Below are 26,365 nucleotides of genomic sequence, written 5' to 3'. Positions count from 1 at the left end.
CAGTATTAAACCTTTGCCTCAAAGTTTTTGTTGTTTATTCCGATGATCCTAATTTGGATTATTTCACTTTAATAACGGGCGGGAAAATTTTTTGAAAAATTATCCTTGTTCGGGTTGGGCATTTGATCCCTCGGCACCCAATTGGGTCGAAGAAATTACAGTCAAACTTCACCTTCCAGGTAAGTCTCGTTTAACTTTTTAATTTCTCCTCCCCCAATTGGTACCTCTGTCTCAAATGAGACTTTAGAGCTGAATCCAAATTTGTGGTAAAATAATATCTCGTTTTATAAAACAAAAGACATTAGTTCATAGAACTTTATCTAAAACAATCCAATTCATGTACATGTAATATAATATCTACGAATAGTTGTTCAACAAATTTTTACTCATTTGTACATCAAGACTAACAGGTTTCTTGTAAAATTTTCTAAACACTGAGTCCTTAGACCAGCCCACTGTCCGTATGATAGTATCTACAGGGATGCGCATAGCGTATGCGGCGTTGGTGGAAGCTGCTCTCATGCTGTGAGGTTTGAAAATGCTGACATCAATACCAGCTTGCTTCATAACGGTTTTCAGCCATCGGCCGATGGTATCTCGAGATACTGGTTTGTGCGGCCTTTGTGTCGTAATGAACAGTTTAGTCTCTACGCTGCAGGTAGTGCGTTAATGCATTCACAACACAGAGATCGGTGTCTTCGTCATATCTGGACAGATTAATTTCACCCAGATGTTTCTTATTGTCTGATGTTTTCAACAAGTCACCAATTACAATTTTTACACAAGAGTCTTGTAAATGTATGTTTCTTATGTCTATCAAATGAAGAGTCTGGCCTCGTTGACCTGATAATAAGGCTAACAACATAAGCAATTTTTGCGATAACTTTAATAATGATAAAGATGAAATTGGTGTTAAATTTTTTAAAAACTTAAGAACAATATTCACATCCCAAGTCACGTTATATCTTGGTAAACTTGGTCTAAGATTAAAAACACCTTTCATAAATCTACGTACAAGGGGATGAGACCCGACACTTACACAATTTTCTAATTGTAAAAGCGATGACAATGCGCTTCTGGCGGTATTAATACAACTATATCCCAAACCAGCATTATACAATTCAGTCAAATATGTTAAAACACTGTCTACATTTGCTTCGAAAATATTAATTTTTCTTTTATAACAAAATGACACCCATTTCTCAATATATGTCCGATATTGTTTTTTGGATCCTCTCCATGAAGACAATTTAATGGCTTGAGTGTCTTTTGATAGGCTTCGACTTTCAAAGGATTTCCCGACACACGGAAGGCTCCCAGTCTCATTTTCTTCAGCGGGTGGTTTATCTGAGGCTCGTTTGGAAGAGTTAGTAAATTCGGTATGTTTGGTAATATGTAACTTTGTTTGCAAACCAAATGCAGTAGCTGCGGGAACCAATGTTGTGTCGGCCAGATTGGTGCAATTACAATGGCTTCCGTTACGTCCGTGGAAATCTTTTGAAGCGCCGATCCTATCTGACTGAAAGGACAAAAAATGTAACACATTTTATTTCTCCACAGTATGCTAAAGGCGTCAATTGCCTCTGCGTTTATATCGGGGGTATAGGACACATACGGTTTGAATTGAAAATTGTGTCTAGAAGCAAATAAATCGATGTCACATTGACCATATATTTCGATTATCTTATCGAATACGACGGTATCTAATTTCCATTCCAAATCATTATTTTTGTGGCGGGAAAGAAAATCTGCCTCCGTGTTTTCAACTCCTGCAATGTGACTTGCAGAGAGCCAAATATTTCTATCCATACAAAACTTCCAAATAGATGTTGTCAAAGTGTTAAGCGATTCAATTTTTCCACCCATTTTTGAAACATAAGTTACCGCAACCGTATTATCCATCAAAAGTTTCACATGGCAATTTTGCATTTCTTCACAGAAAGTTGTTACTGCTATCAACCCAGCTTTAAGTTCTAAATAATTAATATGATGCTCTTTGTCACTAATTGACCATTGTCCTTGGATACATTCACCGTTACTTTCGTTAAAGGCGTCCCACCCTGATTGTGAACTGTCTGTTTTTAATGTTACTAACGCGACGTCAACATTAATATATCGTGGAAATAAAGCAACGTTGTTTATCCACCACTTCACCGTTTCTTTACTAGTATCCGATATTGTTATCTTTGCTTCAAAGTTTCCACAATTTATTTTCAAATGTTTGTCCTTCTCAATCTCAAGAGACTTGTAATACAGAGGTGCATATCTAACACCGGGTTCACTCGACACGAGTTTACCGATTAATTGTGCAAATTCGCGTATAGTCACTTGATGATGGTTAAGAATATCTTGACATTTTTCCTTAATAGATAAGGCGCGTTCTTTTGTTAGAGCTACTGTCATAGTCTCAGAGTTAATCTCAAATCCTAGAAATTGAATACATATTGTCGGTTTAAATACGGATTTATCTTCGTTGATAGTTAAACCAAGAGTGTCCAATAAATGCGCTGTTTGCTCTACATTTCTTTGGCATTCTAATTCTGTTTTGCTTATTAAAAGATAATCGTCTATGTAGGCCACATTAGCATGTCCTCGTTTTCTTAAAATAGCGAACACAGGTTTTAACAGTTTCGTGAATATTCGTGGGGCTGATGCAAATCCCATGGCCAAACACGTGTATTGGAACTTCTGGCCTTTCCAATTAAATCTCAAATATTTTCTGTCGTCCTGACACACATTACACGAATAATAAGCGTCTTGTAAATCAATCGACGCAAAATAACAATTCTTTGACACTAAGTTGATTGCGGACGACAACGTTTCCATCTTAAAATGGTGATATTCCACAAAGTAATTCAAGTGTTTTAAGTTTAATATAACTCTGAACTTCCCATTTTTCTTTGGTCTGACGAAGATATTTGGAATAAATTCGTTTTCGTTATAATCTGCTACTTCTTCAATAATTTTCTTTGATTGAAATTCTTTGATTTCAATATCAATGATTTCTAAATTAGTTTCATTGAAATTAATTGGTTTGGGATTGCTGCGTTGAAAAGGTGTATTTTGAAATTCAATTGAATAACCTTTCACTAGTTCTAAAATTTTTGAATCACTTGAAATCATTTCCCAATTTTCATAGTGACCGGCAATTTCCCTGCCGTAAAATTTTTAGAGGTATATAGAAATTCACTCACATTTTCTGAAGGTAACACTTCCTGATTTATTTCTTCGTCAGCTTGTTGTTTGGGTACATTTTCTTTTTGTAGCCCTGGAATGAACGCTGGCCTAAAAAAGGCTGAGGTCTGTTGGTCTGGTTGTAGGGTGTTTGACCTTGGTATTTCCGACTTGGGAAACTCCTCTTCTCGGGTCTGTTGCTGGTACCCGAGATCTTTGACCCAACCTTATTTGCTTTCGTGATATCTTCGACCTTTTTCCGCAGATCAACCTCGAACAGTTTGTCCGTGACGGGATAATCGTTTGAAAATAGCACCCGGAATTCGTCGTTACTCTTGGGTTGGATAATGAACTCTCGTCTTCTTTGTGATAGATCACAGTAGACGTACGTCATCAATTTGAGACCGTCCATTGCCAGGGTTGTGAGGTCCTTCATTGACGGGCCCTCTCCTTTTTGCTTTGCATTAAGCAGAAGATTGATCTGCTGCAATTGAGGCACAATTGCCTTGGCTACCAGAGTCTGGGTACGTTGAAGTTTGATGTCTTGATTTCGTATTTTCCGACTGAGGTGGGCTCGAATTTCTTCATTAATCTTAGGTGGTGACAGATTAAGCACATTCCGTGGTCGATTATACTTCTCGCTCACTTCCTTGATCTTTTCAGCATTGAGCACTGCACGCACACCATCGCTAGTTACTTTGGCCAGTTTTTCATGAACCGGCTCGCCACATTTTTCTTCTGTGCCAAAACATTCGGCAAGTTCATCTAAAATAGTGTCGTTATCGAACTCTTCAACCTCATCTAGTTCATCAACTAAATCGCCGAACTCGTCCCTCTGAGTTTTCTCTTCATCTTCTTCATCCGATGACACGTCACTCAAATCTTTCGAGGAACACGGCTGATTTTCGGCTTTCCGTTTCTGTCCTCGTCTTTTCATTTCACCGACAGATGATGCCAAGGAAGCAATATTGTTTTGCATTTCCTTCATCATTGTCAGTATTGATGGGTTCACTGGAACCTCTTTTTCTTCCGAAAGGCCATCAGCCATTTCAGAATGCTCAGAGACACTCATTGTATGAATATGCGTTAAATACGCAAATGTCAATGCGAATAATTCGCAAAATAATGCATCAATACGCAGTTCAGCGTTAATACGCAGTTTAGCGTGAAATACGCTATATGTTTTTTGAGCAAAGTTATATAAATTTCACAAATCACTACAGTCCTATAATAAAACTCACAATGTAAATCCAGATAATTAATACACGTCTGCTGCTGAACCACGCTAACTCATCTATATGAACCACGCGATAATCTTATCATCTCATTTGAGACAGAGGCACCAATTGGGGGAGAAGAAATTCACTTTTGTTGGAGCTCCACCTTCCGCCCCGACCGAGGCTTGAACTCACGACCTCTGGAACCCATTCTCCTAGCAGTGAGCGGCCATCGTGCTCCCCACTCGGCTATCTAGGCAAGACAAAAATCTTGCTTTCGATAACGAACGGAACCTAGCTTGAGATACAGGTGGAATACAGTTAAACGACAATTTGAGAGGATCGGAACGATACACATTGCATAGATACAAACATATATAACAAGCACAAACATTGCAATAACTCTCAAACTGACGTGTACCTGCCCATAATGAATGATATAGATATATATAAAGCACAGAGAAATTCACTTTTGTTGGAGCTCCACCTATATATATATATATATATATATATATATATATATATATATATATATATATATATATATATATATATATATATATATATATATATATATCTCATACGTGTGGTGTATATTACCCGTGTGATAAACCTTTGCTATATCACAGGGGTGATGCTATATCAAATACTTCCGGTCGGAACTACTTTTGACACAGCCCCTCGGTTCAACGCTTCAGTGACCTATTTTCGAAGATTTGCTAATACTTTCAACATAACTATATCTACTACAAAAATTAATATAAAATTGATTTTGTCAAAGATTTAAATTACAAATATGAAGGAAAACACATAACTGCGTAGCACAGGCGTCGGAACCGGGGGCTATTGTGAGTGGGGGGGGGGGGGGGGGAGGTTAGGCCCCCCCCCATACCTTTTTTGCAAAGTTATTCATAACCGTAACCACAAGACCCTTTTTTCTTGTTTGTCAAGATTTTTGATAAATTTAGCCCACTTCCAACTTTCAATTTGCTTTGTGAAGTTTATTAAACTACAAATTACGTTAACTATCAAGGAGTTCATCCTGACGACGCGATGAAAACAGAGCGCTCTGCTTGTGTTTATATACAAGAACTTACCGAAATAATGTTTCATGAGACTTTTATTCCACCACTAGTAAGCATCCTTATTCACTATTTTCAATTTTGAATCATAATGCTAGCCTATTGTTTGTTTTATTTAACATCATGCATCAACAACTGTTCCTCGTTCGAGTCAATTCAAACTAACGAGCGTTCGCAGCTTTGTGTATGTCAACAAACTTGATTATTCAAGTCTTCTAATCGGAAGTTCCATTTAATCAAGTGAATAAGCTCTAAGAAAAATTATCTAGAGCTAAAAAATTATTTTAAGGTTTATTTCAGTGAAACTTTACATTAAAACAGTTAGATTTATCTCAGGAATGACGTACTAAATTGTATTGCGCAAGGTCACAATAGCCGCATAACACAACGTTGCATCATCGTTTTTAATCTTTGAAAAAAAAACCAATTTGGGTCACACAAGGGACTGTCTCAAAAGCTTCATAATATAAATCAAACTGTATGAGATCAATAGAACATCTATAATTGTGTGATTTTATATTTGCTTTATCCAACTCGTTGAAATGGTTATATTCGCTCAGCAAGCCTCGCGAATATATACACGATTTCAACTCGTTGGATAAAGCAAATATAAAATCACACAATATAGATATCCTCTATATATATATATATATATATATATATATATATATATATATATATATATATAAAAGCACTAAAAATAACCAACGACACGAACAATAAAGTAAAATATTGTCAAATTTTCGGGACAACCCGTCCCTTCTTCAGGACAACAAAATAAAAACTACATAAGAAAGAAGAAAAACATCTACAAAACTAGCACTAAACTAAACTAAATAATATATAAAAACTAGATAATGTTTAAACACCGGATCAAAACGTGGCAGCTACATCTTTATATTTAAGAATTCGAGCCCGAGAAAGAAAAATCCCGTCCGACGCAGCGGACGGTCTGTGAAGAAGTGCTGAAAGATAACGCGAACGAATTAACTTGCTAATTGGGGGTTGCTGTTAATTAAGTTGTACTAGTAAGATAATTCGTAGTGAAAGTTTGTAGGGAAGATTGGCCCTGTAAAAGACCACATAAATAATCATGAATGTAAAAACTAATGGAAGTGAAATAAAGCAAAAGAACAAAACCGATTAAGGAAATAGCTAATACTTTGAATAAATAACATGATTAATAGTTTGTACATGGACCGAAAAAGATGAAGATGGTGATATTGCTACGAAAACAAATCAGTACTTAGTTGATGTTCATTTTGGTGAAGTCACTTAATTTGTTAATGCCGTCAGGGCGGAATGACTTCAGTCTATGCATCCAAAATTTTTCTTTGTTTTTTCTCTCCGCATCTGTCCAGTTAGGGTTGTGATCAATGACCAACACCATCATGTCCTCCCATTTGTGATCATCTAAATTAAAATGTTCCCCGACGGGTTCTTTAATTTTCTTAGTTTTGATGGTGGAACGATGATTATTGATGCGCCTGCGGAGGTCTCCTGTTTCCCCTACGTATTGTTTCTGACAAAATTTACAATTGATGAGATATACACAATTGTCCGTACGACAAGAAGTATTTGCGAAAATTTTGTAAGTACGGCCAGTAATGGGGCTAGAGAAGTCGTCTGCATCAGACGTCTGCAGAAGTCGTCTGCATCAGATTGTTCTGACACCAGATGTCTGTTGTGCAAACACAGCTCTGATGCAGACGACTTCTCTAGCCCCATTACTGGCCGTACTTACAAAATTTTCGCAAATACTTCTTGTCGTACGGACAATTGTGTATATCTCATCAATTGTAAATTTTGTCAGAAACAATACGTAGGGGAAACAGGAGACCTCCGCAGGCGCATCAATAATCATCGTTCCACCATCAAAACTAAGAAAATTAAAGAACCCGTCGGGGAACATTTTAATTTAGATGATCACAAATGGGAGGACATGATGGTGTTGGTCATTGATCACAACCCTAACTGGACAGATGCGGAGAGAAAAAACAAAGAAAAATTTTGGATGCATAGACTGAAGTCATTCCGCCCTGACGGCATTAACAAATTAAGTGACTTCACCAAAATGAACATCAACTAAGTACTGATTTGTTTTCGTAGCAATATCACCATCTTCATCTTTTTCGGTCCATGTACAAACTATTAATCATGTTATTTATTCAAAGTATTAGCTATTTCCTTAATCGGTTTTGTTCTTTTGCTTTATTTCACTTCCATTAGTTTTTACATTCATGATTATTTATGTGGTCTTTTACAGGGCCAATCTTCCCTACAAACTTTCACTACGAATTATCTTACTAGTACAACTTAATTAACAGCAACCCCCAATTAGCAAGTTAATTCGTTCGCGTTATCTTTCAGCACTTCTTCACAGACCGTCCGCTGCGTTGGACGGGATTTTTCTTTCTCGGGCTCGAATTCTTAAATATAAAGATGTAGCTGCCACGTTTTGATCCGGTGTTTAAACATTATCTAGTTTTTATATATTATTTAGTTTAGTTTAGTGCTAGTTTTGTAGATGTTTTTCTTCTTTCTTATGTAGTTTTTATTTTGTTGTCCTGAAGAAGGGACGGGTTGTCCCGAAAATTTGACAATATTTTACTTTATTGTTCGTGTCGTTGGTTATTTTTAGTGCTTTTTTATATCTCATCTTATAACCTTGTATCTTTTGATCCGACACTTTAGATAACGAGTGTTGTTGGTTTGCTAGTGCTATATATATATATATATATATATATATATATATATATATATATATATATATATATATATATATATATTAGTAAGGCGCGGGTAGATTAGAGAACCCTATACGCAAACCGTATTTAACTACACAAAATATAAATTGATATAAAATGAGACTAACAGCATAATGTTAAACTCAAATTTAGTTGATTTTTTTTTTAAATTGATAATAAGATACACTTGTTTATTACTACCTAGCTTAGTAAACATATAAACATGAAGGAGTCATTTCAAGTGCAACATTATCAAACTTCATACATGTCTCGCAGAACAAAGAAGACATGTTATTTCATGTTTATCCGCGCCCAAGCAGATAGAAATAAGTATGGGAGGAGAAATTCTTGCTAAGACTTAAACTAGGATTTATAAAACAAATATTTACTGTCATTATAGTTCTTCCTAAAATCATTTTTCATGGTTTACTCCAGATGCTTCACTTAGAAATACTATCTTCTCTCGACGCTGTTCTCTGTTTGATAGTTAACTATCTTTGATCGATAATAATTTTTAAAAAATACCCCCTCCCCTAAAGACAAACAAACAAACAAACAAACAAAAATGCACTAAAAACAATTTTTATCATTAATGTCTTTTGACAATTGATTGAGACGGTGTTTCCAGTCTCTGAAACGTTCTGCTTTCCCACTTGAATGGTGAGTGAACGGTGGCGCACTCTGTGCGTACGGTGACCACACTAAACGGAATTTGGTGAACGCTAATTTGGTGAACGTGATCAGCGAACGCAGAGCGCAAACGGAGCGCAAAGTGAACGTTGAACGATATGTAAACCCTTTGTGAACGCAAGATGAACGATTTATTCGGAGTGCCTCGAGAGTTATCCTTACATTGCATTTCGTCGGTAATCAGGAAAAATAGCTAATTAACATGTACAGTGCTGCTAACGTGAACGTTTATAACACAATCCTATTCTAGTTTATATTCTGTATCCTACATCTTATCCTGCAAATAATATCTATCTTATCCTATTTTATGCCATACCATTAGTGTTTAGGAATAAGACCTAAATAAAACAAAAATTAAGACAATAATAATAAACGAAACATGTAATAATGAAAATGTCTAATTAATACAGAAAGCCGAAAATCTCCGTTTTGAATAAAGATCGGTCTTTCATTTCTACAAATTATATTTGCCTTACCATAAGGATGCTTTGTGCCAAATTTGGTTGAAATTAGCCAAGCGGTTTTAGAGAAAAAGTTCAAAAGTAAAAAGTTTACAGACGGACGGACGGACGACGGACAAAATGTGATCAGAATAGCTCACTTGAGCTTTTAGCTTAGGTGCGCTTAATAATTTATCAACGAATAAATTTTTAATGGTAAGTTGTAAAAATACAAATTTCAGACCAAAGTGTCGAAAACTTTCACTCCAATATGATGCAACATCTGTATGTTGCATTATTCATAGACTTACTTAGACTGGTCCTCTGTCTCTATCGTACGTGTATATCGCGCATATCAGACAGGCATTGCCAGTCTAAGACTTATAATTACTAGCATCTATTATCTGACTGACATTCAGATGCGCGCTTGTTGTAATTACACCTTTGTTTTAGACTCAAGACTATTTGAAAAAAAAATGTATAATTTGGTTATCTTTTTCAAAAAAGACTTTTTTCTTTTCAAAAAACAACAAATAAAATCCTCCATTTACAAAAGTCGTTATATCATCTAACGACTATGGTCTGTAAGAAACGCATTGGCATTTTATGGAAAGTAAGTCTTAAACAGGTAATAATTTAAAGCCACCTTAGCACTGGCATTAATATTCATTTTGATGTTAATTACTGAAAAAATCGTTTGAGCTGTTACATCCTTTGCTTTCTGTACACGAGTCTGATCCTTTTAAAATAACATTCTGTAAACTTCAGAGCGAATATAACACTACCTGATTAAATATTCAACATCTGGTACGTTATTCCAATTGATGAAAACATTCCTAAAGACCATGTTCCGTTAATAGTACGACAGGCTAATTACTTATAAAGACAGTATGAGTATGGATCGAAATGCCAAAAAAAGGCTTGAAAAAAAAGTTATAGTCTGTCCCAAGTTATTGCTTCCATCAATTTTTGATGATTTGTAATAAAAATACACATACCTGTGAAAGAAATACAATTGAAAACGATGAAAGGGAATATATCCAAGATATCTTCATTGAACAATTATCCCTTTTCACTCATAAAATTTCACAGGAACGAAAACAATTTTCTTACGGAGATTTATAATGGGAAATGTTTACATCTTTTCTCCATTCGGAATACACTCGGAATTCATCGCGCAATTTTTTAACGTTATCATCCGGGCTTATTAATGGTTGATGCAATGCAAAATCTCCGTAGACTTTCAATTTTTGGATTTGTATTGAAACCTGAAGCGGTAGAGAAGGCGTTTCATTACATTTTTCATATTAGTGGATGAACGTAGTTTGAGCACAAAGGTATTTACTATTATTGAAATATCAAGCAAAAAGTGATGGAAGGAAAAACTCGGGACAGAGTAACGTAACAAATTCAAGGATATTGTGGTAAAATTTAAGTTACGTCAAAGATGGGAGATAATATTAAATGATTAAAAAATAACAGTCTACTTTGGTGAACTATTAATCAGAAGAAAAAAATCAGAAATTCCATATTTATAAAACCAACCCACAAAATCATTAAAACAGTAAAGAGTTATTTTTATCTAGAACACTCGTTCAGGTTCCACATTAAGTTAGTCGACGTTTAACAGGCACACCTGGTCAGACAGTGCTCTGAATAAATAACAGTAACGCCAAATCTTTCGAAAAAGGAATCTGACCTTTGGTGTAATCAGGGAAAAGAAGATCACAGATATTTCATAACAAAAAAAACAAGACCTCCCCCCCGAACACCCTACTACCCCCCCCCCCCCCCCCGAACACCCTAACCCCCCCCCCCCCCCCCCCAAAAAAAAACAACAACAAAAAAACAAAATCAGTTTAGTGGTGTTTTTATTCTCAACTGGGGTCTCATGTCCGACATTATAGTTTCTAAGTTGACTATCAACAGGCACACCCGGTCAGACGTACATTGTCGATAGCAATGTCTCCGGCCCAGCCATTTCCTACAACACCTTCAACAAGGATCTGTTTATAATAAAAAATATAATGTCATTATTCAGCACTAAAAAAAAATGTTCTTTATTGGTCATGTTGTTAACAGTTCATTCAGCCTACCGTTCTAATGGGGTAAAATTGATTTTAAAAAACGAACTTCTGTTACATCACTTAATAAGTTTGTGTAAAGCAGACTAGAGCTATAAACACACGGTCCGTTACATCACTGAAAAAGTTTGTGTAGAGCTATAAACACATGGTCCATTACATCACTGAAAAAGTTTGTGTAGAGCCCATTACATCACTGAATAAGTTTGTGTAGAGCTATAAACACATGGTCCATTACATCACTGAATAAGTTTGTGTAGAGCTATAAACACATGGTCCATTACATCACTCAATAAGTCTGTGTAAAGCTATAAACACACGGTCCGTTACATCACTCAGTAAGTCTGTGTAGAGCTATAAACACACGGTCCATTACATCACTGAATAAGTCTGTGTAGAGCTATAAACACACAGTCTGTTACATCACTGAATAAGTCTGTGTAGAGCTATAAACACACGGTCCGTTACATCACTCAGTAAGTCTGTGTAGAGGTATAAACACACGGCCCAATACATCACTGAATAAGTCTGTGTAGAGCTATAAACACAAGGTCCGTTACATTACTCAGTAAGTCTGTGTAGAGCTATAAACACACAGTCCGTTACATCACTCAGTAAGTCTGTGTAGAGCTATAAACACACGGCCCATTACATCACTCATTAAGTCTGTGTAGAGCTATAGACACACGGCCCATTACATCACTCAGTAAGTCCGTGTAGAGCTACAGTGTATAAACACACGGTCCGTTACATCACTGAATAAGTCAGTGTAGAGCTATAAACACACGGTCCGTTACATCACTGAATAAGTCTGTGTAGAGCTATAAACACACGGTCCGTTACATCACTGAATAAGTCTGTGTAGAGCTATAAACACACGGCCCATTACATCACTCAGTAAGTCTGTGTAGAGCTATAAACACACGGTCCGTTACATCACTCAATAAGATACTGGTATCTGTCTCTTCAGGAAATATTTTGTCCGATTCCACCATAAACTCTGTTGGATATACTGTAAATGGAAAATCATGGTCAGGAATCCACAATGTTTGTATGAATTCAATAACATTCTTCATATCTAATGGTGAAAAAAAACCACAAGTATAAATCTAAACACTAAGTATTAATAATTAATTATTATCTTATTAATTAATTATTATCTTATTTATATCTCCAGTCCATTTCCATTACATTTTATTCACATATCCACATTTAGCAACAGACAACCATGTATGTGCAACAGACAGCCATGTTTGGATGATCACAAAGTGTGAAATAAACAGGAGTCAGTATTACAGTCAATATGGATTATACACAGGTCAATTTCAGCTGCAGATGTTGAACAAAGGGACAAACAACAGGTGTGGTTTTGAGAGCAGCTTAGATTTGTACAGAAACATTTACAACCTGTCAATATCCCAGCTATCTCCATTCTACGGCTGATGTTGAGCTAAACATGGCCTCCCCATCAGGACGGGGTCTGTGTTCATCTACAACAAGAGATTAATTAGATGTTAATTGATTAATCAACATCATACAGTATATAAAAGACAGAGCTACATCTATGATTCAGTTTAACCTAATTACATTGACACATGCTTTAATAGTTATGTAATTAAATCATTTCAATCGACTTGTACTCGTAACAAAACAAATTACAAATACATGTGTCACTATATTAACATCTGGTTTATTAATTACACTGACCTGTTATATTAATTAACTAATTAGAATGACATGTGACTGCACATCTTATTATAAAATACATTCAATTTCCATTTATTTTAGATAAACAATTATTCCCAATGACTGGTAGATACAGCTAACCCTGTAACAATGAGCTGTTTATATTGACAAACAATCGCACAGATAAACATGTCTTACATGTATCTTATTAACTGATAATTAACACCGACTGTGTGTCTTAGTCAGCTATATCTAATTAACGTGAATGATAATTACTCAGACTTACCTGTCAGATCATCCTGTCTGGTGATATACCTGTAGACACACACCTTGTTGTTTGATCCGACCCAGAGACGGTGAGTGTTGACATCATAACTCAGGCTCCATGGTTCATGCATCTCCTGTGATTTTGTCAGTAGATGTGACAGGAACTGACCGTCCTTGTCCAACATCTGTACTGATTTGGTTTCACCATCACACACCAAGATGTGTGACAGAGCGTCAGTACAGATTCCACGTGGCCTTAGTCCTGATCCTGATGGACGTCCTGTGTAGGAGAAACGATGTCTTCCTCCACGCTCTGTCACCACTACAGCGCTGATTAAGTCAGACACCACGACATCCCCATTATTGTTCTCTGTTATATAGTTAGGATATCTATACAGTTGCCGTCCTGTGTTGTCATGCTGCATGGTTTGTGTCAGTTGTCCACTCTGGTTGTACCGGGTTACCTTGCCTGTGGATATTTGTTTATAACGCATCCCGACCAGTAGATCCCTAGTGGACGGGGACCAGTACACACACTGTGGTCTCCATGTAGAGTCTGTTCTTTCTATAAATGTGGTGGTTGTTTTCATATCCTTTGACAGTTTGTTGATGTTATAATTCCTATCTATATAAATCAGACTGAGTTCACTCTCACCGTTCACTGTGTGTAATCCTCCATCACTATATAAACGACTACGTGAATCATCACTGCATGAATCCTTCACACAATGTAGAGTGACACCTGTTGTGTCTGTCAAGATGAGAATGTTTCCATTATCACTGACCCAGACCCGGTCTGATGTCACACAGGAAATGTGATAACAACGATCAACATCTGTCACTGTGTGAGAGTGAAGTAACTCGGGGGGAGACATCAGTTTCAGCAGACACTGGTTTCCTTTCTGTGGTTTTTCGATCCCTGGGGTTGGGATTTCACTCAGAGACTCCATCACACGACTTTGATCTACAAACATCAAACATAGAGTTCTAATCCTGTACTGTTACAAGGAGTAGATTAAGTTAATTAAATACTCTGATTAAAGTAATTATCCAACTCATTTAAATACTTACTGAATTACTCTTGTATATTTTAATTTCATAACCATGATAATGTTTGCATCCCCTTATTTAAATAAAGTTTGAGGAATAAACTACATTTAGTAACATGTACATAGATATAATAATGGATAACAATTACATGGATATATAACTAATATATGAATTACAATCACAATGAAATAGATATAAACTGAATTAACAATTTAATATGACGTGTGATATAACAAAATTATTAAGGTATACTTAGATCTCATTGAAACCTGTATGATACCTAACACATATATTCTACATCAATGATAATGACTCAGACTTACCTGTCAGAGCGTCCTGTCTGGTGATATACCTGTAGACACACACCTTGTTGTTGTCCCGTGATCCAACCCAGAGACGGTGAGTGTTGACATCATAACTCAGGCTCCATGGTCTGCCCATCTCTTGTGATTCTGTCAGTAGATATGACAGGAACTGACCATCCTTGTCCAACATCTGTACTGTTTCGGTTCTACGATCACACACCAGGATGTTTGACAGCGCGTCAGTACAAATTCCACCATGATCTAGTCTTGATCCTAATGGAGGTCCTTGGTAGTAGATATGATATCTTCCTCCACGCTCTGTCACCACTAAACACCAATGATCAGACACCACGACATCCCCATTGTTGTTCTCTGTTATATAGATAGGTTTACTATACAGTACCTGTCCTGTGTTGTCATACAGTATGGTTTGTGTCAGTTGTCCACTCTGGTTGTACCGGGTTACCTTGCCTGTCACTGTATGTATATATAAATAACGCATCCCAACCAGTAGGTCCCCAGTGGTTGGGGACCAGTACACACACCGTGGTTCCCATGTACAGTCTGTTCTCTCTATAAATGTGGTGGTTGTTTTCATATCCTTTGACAGTTTTTTGATGTTATAATTCCTATCTATATAAATTAGTTCACTATCACTGTTCACTGTGTGTAATCCTGTACCATATAAATCACTACATAAATCCTCTACACAATGTAGAGTGACACCTGTTGTGTCTGTCAAGATGAGATTGTTTCTATCATCACTGACCCAGACCCGGTCTGATGTCACACAGGAAATGTGTAAACAACGACTGACACCTGTCACTGTAAGAGATTGATGGAACTCAGGAACAGATGTCAGTTTCAGCAGACACTGGTTTCCTATGCGTCGGTTTCCTCTCTCTCTGATTTGGATTGCACTCAGTGACTCCATCACATCCTCCTCGTTGAGTGACTCAGTCATGGAGAGCTGGCTGGTGTGGAGTGAAGGATGTATCTGGGGGAGGGCTGTCTTTATGGAGGAGAGGAATTGTAGCGGTCTGATTACTCTCCTCTGTTCATATATGTGTTCATATCTCTGTAGGCTGACAATATGTCTGATCATTTCTTTCTTCTGTTTTAAACATCTGTGTTTGAAATCAAAGTAACAAAACACATTACACATGAAATCGTTTTGTATATAGTCAATGAGATAATTCAGTGTCTGGGCCTTTGTTAACATCTCTGATTGATAGAGGGAAAATTCTGTGTGACAGGTTTTGAAATCAGTTTTGATTCGTGGCAGGAGAACAGGTCTGTAAAAGAGAGCCTCACTTCTGATGGTATGAATGGTTCCTCTGTGTTGTTGTCGCTTAGTGTTATAGGATGTTGTAATAACTAATTGTTGGTGATTTCTATGTTGTGTGCAATGGTAACAGACAGGAACTTGACAAGGTTCACAGTACTTTCTATAAACATGGCTAGGATGTCTCACACAGATCTCTTGTGTTGGGATGTAGTTGATTTTATCACGGTGTGACACAACATCATGGTCTATTGTTTGGAGATCTTTTACATGGTTCTCTTTACACTGGGGACACAGATCACATGGACACGATACACAATAGTACTCTGTGTCCCCCGGACACTTAGAACATTGATTTACTTTACATGGAATGCTTGCTGTTTCCATTGTGTGGAGGGACTAGGTCTCAAAATCACAACCTGTTTAATTAAAAATAAAGTGTTTTAAATGAAGTCAACCTCATTCTTTCCACATATCAATATCAAATTTTATATGAAATTTTTTCATTTAAAACATGTTTCTTTAATGTAATAATATATCATTCTTACAAAGATAATAATGATTCATATTTAAATAATGATTCATTAATATGGCTCTGGTTACAGAAACACTCAACTTGTTAAAGAAATAGCCCAAAAATAATATGATTGACATTAGAGAGAAGGAGTAAAAGAGAGAGAGAGAGAATTCTCTCTCTATGACCTTCTCTGTAAAACATGTTATCTTGTTTTCTCTTTTTATCTCTTTATCTATCCTTTTCTAACCCTCTAGAACATTTTCCAGACAGAATTCTCTCTCTCTCTCTCTCTCTCTCTCTCTCTCTCGCTCTCTGTATATATCTCAGACTTTTATTGCTTAGTTCATTTCTCATTCCTTAATTCATTCTATATCCCTTCTCAATATTTTTCTGCTTTCATACGTGCTTGCTTTCTCTGAAAAAGAGAGAGAGAGAAACAGAGACAGAGAGATAATTCTCTCTCGCTCTCTCTCTCTCTCTGAGACCTCTACTTAACATGTATTCTTGTTTTCTCTTTCTATTTCTATCTATCCTTTTCTCACTCTCTAGAACATTTTCCAGACAAGAATTCTCTATCTCTCTGAGGCTTAACACATACCCTTGATTCTTTTCTTTCAATCTCTTCTCTCTCTCTCTCTCTCTCTCTCTCTCTCTCTCTCTCTCTCTCTCTCTCTCTGTGTATATCCCTCAGAATGTTCTTGCTTAGCTTGATCTCATGTTTCTCATTCCTTCTTTCATTCTTTATCCCTCTTTCTCAAAATTTCTATCCTTTTTACATCGTTGCTTTCTCTGAGAGAGAAAGAAAGTTTCATAGACTAAATTTATCTCTCTTGTTCTCTCTCTCTCTCTCTCTCTCTCTGTGTATATCCCTCAGAATGTTCTTGCTTAGCTTGATCTCATGTTTCTCATTCCTTCTTTCATTCTTTATCCCTCTTTCTCAAAATTTCTATCCTTTTTACATCGTTGCTTTCTCTGAGAGAGAAAGAAAGTTTCATAGACTAAATTTATCTCTCTTGTTCTCTCTCTCTCTCTCTCTCTGACTTATCTTATATCTTTGTCTCCTTTTACTTTCATTCACTTTCTCTCTTTTTCTCTGTATGTATCTCAGAATTTTCTTGCTTTGTTCATTTCTCATTCCTTCTTTTATTCTATATCCTTTTCTCAATATTTCTTTGCTTTCATACATGCTGCTTTCTATGAGAGAGAGAGAAAGAGAGAGAGATAATATTCTTTTTTTTCTCTCTCTCTCTGTATATCCCTTAGAATGTTCTTGTTTAGCTTGAACCCATGTTTTTCATTCCTTCTTTCATTCTCTATCCCTATTTCTCAAAATTTGTCTGCTTTTAACACAGTTGCTTACTCTGAAAGAGAGAAAGAGTTTCATTACTAAACTTAATCTCTCTTTTTCTCCCTCTTTCTGACTTAACATAGATCCTTGCCTCCTTTCTTTCATTCTTTCTCTCTCTCTCTCTCTCTCTCTCTCTCTCTCTGTATATATCTCAGACTTTTCTTGCTAAGCTTATTGCCCATTCCTTTATTCATTCTATATCCCTTTCTCTGCTTTCATACATGCTTGGTTTCTCTGAAAGAAGAGAGAGAGAGAGAGAAAGAGAGAGAGAGAAAACAAATGGGAAAAGGGATTGAGAGACTGCTAAACATGTGCCCACTCTCTATAACACAGGTTTCTCTCTCTCTCTCTCTCTCTCTCTCTGTATATATATATAATTACTCTCTCATACATGTACTGTTTTCTTCTTACTCTCACCGAATTATCAAATATGTTAAACAAGAGGCCCATGGGCCACATTGCTCACATGAGGAACAATAGGTATGATAAAATCAGCCTAATGGAGTCATAATACAAACAGTCTGGACAATGTACAATAAAACATGTAAATTCTGTATAAATAAAATCCATTTTCCCCAATGGGATATTTTTATGTTTATAATCATTATTTCCTTTTCTAACAGGATGATTTTATAGTCATATCACATGTTGAGTATTGCAGTTCTCAAAAAGATCCTTAACAATTGTTTATATATGGGATATAAAGCTACATCAAACTCTGAACCTTCTTGTGAGGCTGAAGAATTGTCCTGGAGACAAAGTCTTAACAATTACAAAGAATCATCTGGCTGATTTGTTTCTGAGAAGATTTTAAAAGATTTACTCCATATATTCCTATGTAAAACTTAAACACCCCCCCCCCCATGTGGCCCCACCCTACCCCCAGGGATCATGATTTTCACAGCTTTGAATCTACATTACCTGAGGATGCTTCAACACAAGTTTCAGCTTTCCTGGCTGATTAGTTTCTGAGAAAACGATTTTAAAAAATTTACTCTATATATTCCTATGTAAAACTTCGACCCCCCATTGTGGCCCTACCCTACCCCCGGGGGTCACGATTTTCACAACTTTGAATCTACTTTTCTTGAGGATGCTTCCATACAAGTTTCAGCTTTCCTGGCTGATTACTTTCTGAGAAGAAGATTTTTTAAGATTTACTCTATATATTCCTATGTGAAACTTTGAGCCCCCATTGTGGCCCCACCCTACCCCCGGGGGTCATGAATTTCACAACTTTGAATCTACACTACCTGGGAATGCTTCCACACAAGTTTCAGCTTTCCTGGCTTTATGGTTCTTGAGAAGAAGATTTTTGAAAATTTCTCGAAATTTTTCATTAATTTCTAATTATCTCCCCTTGAAAACGGGTTGGCCCCTAATTTTCACAACTTTAAATCCCCTTTGCCTAAGAATGATTTGTACCCAGTTTGGTTGAAATTGGCCCAGTAGTTCTTGAGTAAATGTTGAAAATGTGAAAAGTTTACGGACAGACGGACGACAGACAAAATGTGATCAGAATAGCTCACTTTAGCTTTCAGCTCAGGTGAGCTAAAAACTATATTTGAGGTCACTTGACAATTTGCTGATGGTCTATGACTAGCTTTTCCTCCCACCCTGGCTGAGTATTTGACTGTGGCCCATGACTGGCTTTCCCCCTTACCCTGGCTGAGTATTTGACTGTGGACTATGACTGGCTTTCCCCCTTACCCTGGCTGAGTATTTGACTGTGGACCATGACTGGCTTTCCCCCTTACCCTGGCTGAGTATTTGACTGTGGACTATGACTGGCTTTCCCGGCCTTACCCTGGCTGAGTATTTGACTGTCCCTGGGGAAGATAATTTGACAATATCCCAACCCTGACATTACCAGAAAAATATACTTTTCCCTTGTTTGACAAAACAAACCTTAAATAAGGATGATGGCAATAGTTCTTTTGTCAATACCTTGGTAAGAAATTGATGTTGATCTTGGCCTATCCTCTCGGACAACAGTTCTTACCCCAGGGCTAACACAATGACTACTGCCCTCATACCTATTTAAGAGCTGTATACTATGATGTCTATGAATGACACACAACGACAGAAGTACGATTGCAATAGGTCTGAGTGACCATGAAACAAAAAGATTAGCTGCCTAATGAGAAATTCATATATACATTAAAAATTCATGAATACTATACCACATATGTATTTTGTTTTTCTTGACTTCATCCACTGTATCTCCGTGTATCATACGCTTAAACCCTATAAAGAGACCACACAATTCTACACACCAGTAATGTATAACACAAAGTAATATTATACAGCAAATTTCAGTTAAAACATATAGGAAAGCAAAAGTACCAAGAGAGAGAGAGAGAGAGAGAGAGAGAGAGAGAGAGAGAGAGAGAGAGAGTGAAAGAGAGAGAGTATTACTACACACTAATCTTTATCTAACTTGTGTGTTTGGAACTATTTTGTAATAATCAAGATAATTAATTACTCTGTGCACTTCCAGCTTCATTTAACATATTAAACATAAACATAAGGATTTAAGAACAGAAATATAAATTGTACATTTATTAAAATCTTGGCTTGTTTTAAGTATAGGTGGACAGGGGAACAACTCCTTTCATGTTAAAATTCAGTTAATCCCCTTTTCACTTTGCTTGATCAGTGAGACTGAGTTTAATGAAAAGCAGTAGTGTCCCAGAAACTTAGGTCAATCAACCTTTAGATTTAAACTGATAATCCATGATCAATTCATTAATTTATACTATTATTGAAAGAAAAGAGAGGGATTAGCGGATTAAAAAGTTAATAGATCTATACAATCAACATTATACTGCTTTTAAAGTAGTGTCAGAGAAGGTTAACTCTTATCTAAATCACAGTTTAAAGCTATACATGCGATGAAAAAATCGATTTTTTTCGCCTTAAACAGTTAAAGAACGATCCCACGAATGGAGAAAAGTGTTAAGTGGTATAAAATAATACGTTCCACAAAGTTTTACAAAATAAATAATTGAAATAACAAAGAAATTAGGCGTAATTTGCAATTAGGAATTCAACACATTCTCATGAATATTGATGAAGGAAGTGCGTAAACATCTTCATTGCGCATGTCAGCGGGAAATCAAGATGGAAGAAGAGGTAGGTTGTTCAGTTGTTATGCAATCGCAACTTCTCGGGCCTTTCCGGCAAGCTCGGAAAAACACCTCGAGGTGTTTTTCCGAGCTTGCCGGAAAGGCCCGAGAAGTTGCGATTGGTTGTTATGATTGGTTTATAAATCGAAATTACATATCTCTCTTTTTAATGCACGTTAAAAAGTTATAGGTTTTAAATTTTATCATTGTTTATAAGTGCAAAACGTCTGTCATTTACAATAACCTAACTATAGCTCTTGAGTGTGTATGTACGATCTATATATAGGGGAAAATATGGGGCACCTTAGGGGAATACATAAAACTTCGTCGCTTGTTTTGTCCCGTTCACACTCAGTATAACGAATCAATATATGCTGTACGAAAATTAATAATTTTACCCTTCTTTTAGTAAGCAAGTTGCCTGTAAGTTGATGTACATTTATTTATCAGTTTATATTAATATATCAATTTTCTGTTTCAAATAAGGTGGGAATTGCAGATCATAGGGCACAAGATAAATGATCATTTAATATCGATATAAAATTTTTTACAGGATTTCAATCTTCTTGTTATGGATGAACTGGTCCTCCAAATTGCCCAGATGTATAGGCAAGATGTGCTTGCTTTGCCACAGGATGAAGATTACAACAAGGGCAAGCGTCATACCGTCAATTCATCCTGTGGCATCATGGACGCCTTGGTGTAGGTGTGAGGCGAATCATACCAAGCTGCTGCGTTTGGACCATTAGAGACAAATATCCAGACCAATATGGACAATATGTTGGATTTTATTCCATCTCGACTAGGGTGAAGTGACGGATGCTCCTTAAGAAATTATCTACATATCACATTGTCTATGAGTAAATAAAACAAAATTCATTTGATTTGTTACTTTCTTTTTATGATTTTAGCAACTCTCTTGACATTCTAAACCATAATTACTATGAATTACAGATTAATGTCAATATATATCATAATTACAATTAATAGTACAGACAATTTCCAAAGTGAACAAGATATCTGTGAATCAACGCTCACTAGTGATATAACAGTTCTGGTGAGAATAATTCAAAATAAGCAAAGTCAACAGTTAAATTGACAAGGAATTGATATTGCATTTGTGTAAAAATGAGTTCCATTATATGACAAACCTAAATAAAGAGTGTGTTAAAATATCCAATTTGAGAGAATTCTTTCGAAAAATTTACTAGTATGAAATTTAAAGTTATCATTTAACAGGAAATTAATGCCCGATTTATACAAAATGAAATACCCACCATATGGCATCACCTAAACAAAGAGTGTTAAATTTTTCAAGCATCTGCAATTACTAGTTCAGAGTTCTTGAAATCTTTCGGTCCTGTCGGCAAGACCGATAAAAATAACCAAGGACCGATTACTTGAAGTTGCCTGTCAGTCCAAATGACCGGTAGATATGGACAGAGTAACTTGCGAAAATATAACTAATTTTCATACTCACTGAGGAGATCCGAACGCATACGATAAATCTAGAGGAGTTTTTCGCGATTTATAATGCAGCTAACAGATGTAGTCAGACAATAAGAATAAGTCTTTCAATCATTTTCCAACCTAGATGTCGTCAGAAATCATGGGAGAAATTGGAGAACTTGTTTTAAACGGGATGGTGTAAAAGTAGTCCGGGACACATGTCCCGGACATATGTCCCGCGATGTCCCAATTTTCTATTTCGCGTCTAACTTATTTTCCAGTTACTTTTTTCAAAAACCGTTAATTGGATATCAAATGGCATCTAAATCTTAGTCGATGGTATTCTTTCTGCTTCTTAAAAAACACTAATAAGTTAAAAATCGCCAATTTTCCTTCGTCGAAAGTGTAAATGTAGTCCCGAGAAATCGACAATGTTTTTTGATTTCCGGTTTTTGTTTTACCTTTGTATATACCTTAAATATACATATTTCTATATATTTATATACTGTATTTGAATATCAAATATTGTTTTATAATATAAACATAATTATTAAGTCATTCTCAATCCCTAAGATAATTGTTTACACAATTCTTCGCGGGACATCGCAGTTCACAAGAAACAGAAAAGAAAAAGTAAAACCGAAAACCCAACAGGGGTAGTATATACAATTCCGTATAACGATTCTGTAAAGGATGTTAGCTGGTATATCATTTTTATATCATATACCGTTGCCCAGCTCTTGCCACGTGGAGGCCTCCTTTATTAAGAGCCATTTTATTGTTAGAAAAATAGTAAAACATATTTGTTAAGGCAGTTAAAAGCACTAAATCTATCATTTACATGTGTACATTTTACAGACGTTTTATATTATCCAATGGGGACAGTTATGAATCTAAATCTAGCATTATTTACATTCTACGATGTTGATAACATTGTTACATATAATATATTCGTGTTGACAGCACTAGTGTCTGAAACCTAGTCGCCGACCCGCGAGAAGTTAAAGAAACCCGACATAGTGGCGGTACTTTAAAAAGTCCACCCTACGCCTCGATGCGGACCTTGGTACCAGGTATTTTATGGAGAAAAATAAATGATGAGACAATAATTGTTACAATTTTAGCCCAATCGTGGTCATACCAGATGCAATTAGGTTGCGCGCAAATTCAAAATTGCTTAATGGGTGGGACATTTTTAAAATAATCCAATACATTTTCATATGTCCGCGCATTTAATTGCACATCTAATCATTAAATCACGGTCGAAAATCTTAATTCTAATATTTCGACAATTATTATTGTAACAACAAATAAAACTAGAGCAAAGCTCGTTGCAAAGCAACGAGTGGGTTTTCCGCTAATGTCGAAAGCAATGCTAGAAGTACGTCTAAGAAGCAGAGTTCTTATTAAATCTAGTAACAAAGAAACTTAAGTACAAAAAGATAAAAAAAAATCGAATGATTCTTGGTACAACTTAACATGATCCGAATGTTTTTAAGTACGACTTAACCAAAAACCCTTAACCATTTCAAGAACGACTTAACAAAAAAACCCAATGTGCTTAAGTACGACTTAACAAATTTGACTTCATTTTAGGTACAAGTTTACTTTACCTTGAACTAACATCTTTTTTCTTAACCCAGAATGCAAAATTAAAATTTATGTAAAAAATCAATTTTGTTTAAAACATAATTCTGGGCAACTTTTCCTCTTCACTGCTTTTCAAAAGGTTGACCTTTCGTACTGTGTGCTCGTTGCGTCATTAATTGTCAGAAACTTATCGATGTTAAGTTTACTTTACTGTACTTCTGTGAATATTTTCTATGTAAAATTACTATGAACCAGACAACATTGAAATGGTGAACATTTCAAAGGGCCCCGCTTATGTTATTTCAGAGAATTCTGCTTTGACCTTGACCTATAACTTGAAATTTTTCCAGCTGGCATAGAACTTTTAATTCAATTTCATTCCCCCTAACATACATGCATTTTTGTTCAATCTGACCAAGATTAAGCATATTTGGAAAATAATCTACTATTTAAAACTAATTTTAAAAAGATCTGCTATGACCTTCACATTGACAGACTTGGTTCAAGGTCACTGCACGCCATTAACCAATAAACTCTGTAAAGGTAAAATATTAGCTAAATAGGGGCTAAAAGGAGAGTATATCTATGCTCTTAAAATATGGATTTTTGTGTGATCTGATATGACCTTGACTCTTTATCTACAAATATCATTCGAGGTCATTGCATATATTTTGAACAAAGGTATCATGTGGGTAAAGTATGAGGCTGAATGGAGCAAAGGGAGAGAAGATATACTCCGGACAAGGATTTTTAAAAATATAATTCTGATATGACCTTCACAGTTTCTTTTCACTGAAAATAGGTTCAAGGTCACTACACACCCTTTCACCTTTTACTCAAAAGCTCTGCTTATGTGAAGTCTGAGCCAAATAGGGGTTAGTAGAAATTATATATGCTCTCAAAAAAGGATTTTTGCATGATCCGATATGATCTTCACCCGTTACCTAGAAATTTCATGCAAGGTCACTGCACATCGTTTAACCATAGAGACACTCTGTGAGTATTAGCCAGATTGGACCAAAGGGAAAAAAGATATGCCCCAGACAAGGATTTTATATATATAATTCTGCTATGACCTTAACCTTATACCTAAAAACATGGTTCAAGGTCACTGCACATCCTTCAACCAAAGGAACCCTGTGGATGAGGTATGAGCCAGATTGGGCCAAGGGGAGAGAAGCTATGCTCCTGTCAAGCCATCTCAGATGGACAGACCGACAAATTGATCACAAGAAGGCGCCCGCATAAACATGCCTTTTTATCTAAAATAGTATCCATGCTATCTGCCCATGGTGAATAGTCATCAAAACCATTCATTAGCAGAATTTGATTTCCCTCCTTTTTAAGGTGGTATGGGACATCTGTCGATATTAATGTGGATTAAAGTACTATATAATTGAAAACTTTTCACCGGTTTAGAATTTTCAAATTTTACAATATTTAACCAAAAAATAGCTTTTAAAAATATTTGAAAAGGTAAAAATTGTAAAAACCCCAGCGGGATTCGAACTCATGACTTACAGGTTCCTAGTAAACCCTCTAACCCACTGTGCTAAGGAGTTAGGTGACCATTTTTGAGAAGAAACTACATGTACTTATATAATAACACTTTATTTTATTGTTTATTTCGATAAACAATACGTCACAACATGGAAGTGTCCCATATCACCTTAAACTCGGAACACCTCTGACCTAATAAGATCGCCGCATTAAATACAAAGTTTGATTTAACTCTAATTTGTTTATCATCAAGAAATTCTGCATCGCTGACAAATAAAGTTTTCTTCTGTATAATGAAATACCAATTAACTGACTATTCGGACAATAGCAAGTTTATTGTCCCATTCAACAGCTACTATTTCCCTTGGCTTTGCCTCATTAAATATTTGCTGTCTTGGGGGACAATAAACTTGCTATTGTCCTCATACCCAGTAAATACTAAATAGGCATATAATATCCCATCCACCTACATTTCATGTTATATAACCTCCCGTTTGTAACCTTCAATTTCACTGTAAAGTCAACATATCTGTCATAGCCGCAAGTTTCACAATTTATTTCTGCTTCTCATGTACTTAAAACTAGGGGCCTTAATATTGCTTACCAATTCCAACAAGAGACATCCCTCTAACTATTGGTAATCATTAAAATTCATTTCATGAATCTACGCAACAATGATAAACCTTCAAGTACAGTCACTCTCAATTTTACAAAAATATTGACGGTACTTTATCCGAAACTGTTCCTTGTATCTTTAACTTAGTACACTAACATTTTTATGAAAAGACGGTTTGTCTTAGAATAAG

General features: G+C 36.0%; 2 protein-coding genes across 2 annotated transcripts; both read right to left on the bottom strand.

The window, feature by feature from the left end:
* Positions 1-3,220: 3,220 nt before the first annotated feature.
* On the bottom strand, positions 3,221-4,246 carry LOC128162786 (uncharacterized). The gene has a single exon (XM_052826172.1). The coding sequence runs from the start codon at positions 4,244-4,246 to the stop codon at positions 3,221-3,223; it is 1,026 nt and encodes a 341-aa protein (XP_052682132.1).
* Positions 4,247-11,625: 7,379 nt separating this feature from the next.
* LOC128162757 (uncharacterized) lies at positions 11,626-22,350 on the bottom strand. The gene is made up of 6 exons (XM_052826123.1): positions 21,687-22,350; positions 20,076-20,139; positions 14,761-16,446; positions 13,407-14,351; positions 12,842-12,924; positions 11,626-12,512 (listed from the first exon to the last, which is right to left on the bottom strand). The coding sequence occupies exons 3-5, from the start codon at positions 16,412-16,414 to the stop codon at positions 12,857-12,859; spliced, it is 2,667 nt and encodes an 888-aa protein (XP_052682083.1). The 5' UTR covers positions 16,415-16,446; positions 20,076-20,139; positions 21,687-22,350; the 3' UTR covers positions 11,626-12,512; positions 12,842-12,856.
* Between the last annotated feature and the right edge of the window lie 4,015 nt (positions 22,351-26,365).

This window comes from Crassostrea angulata, chromosome 9 (genome assembly GCF_025612915.1).
Source record: "Crassostrea angulata isolate pt1a10 chromosome 9, ASM2561291v2, whole genome shotgun sequence".
NCBI lineage: Eukaryota > Metazoa > Mollusca > Bivalvia > Ostreida > Ostreidae > Magallana > Magallana angulata.
This window is presented reverse-complemented; position numbering and strand designations above follow the sequence as displayed.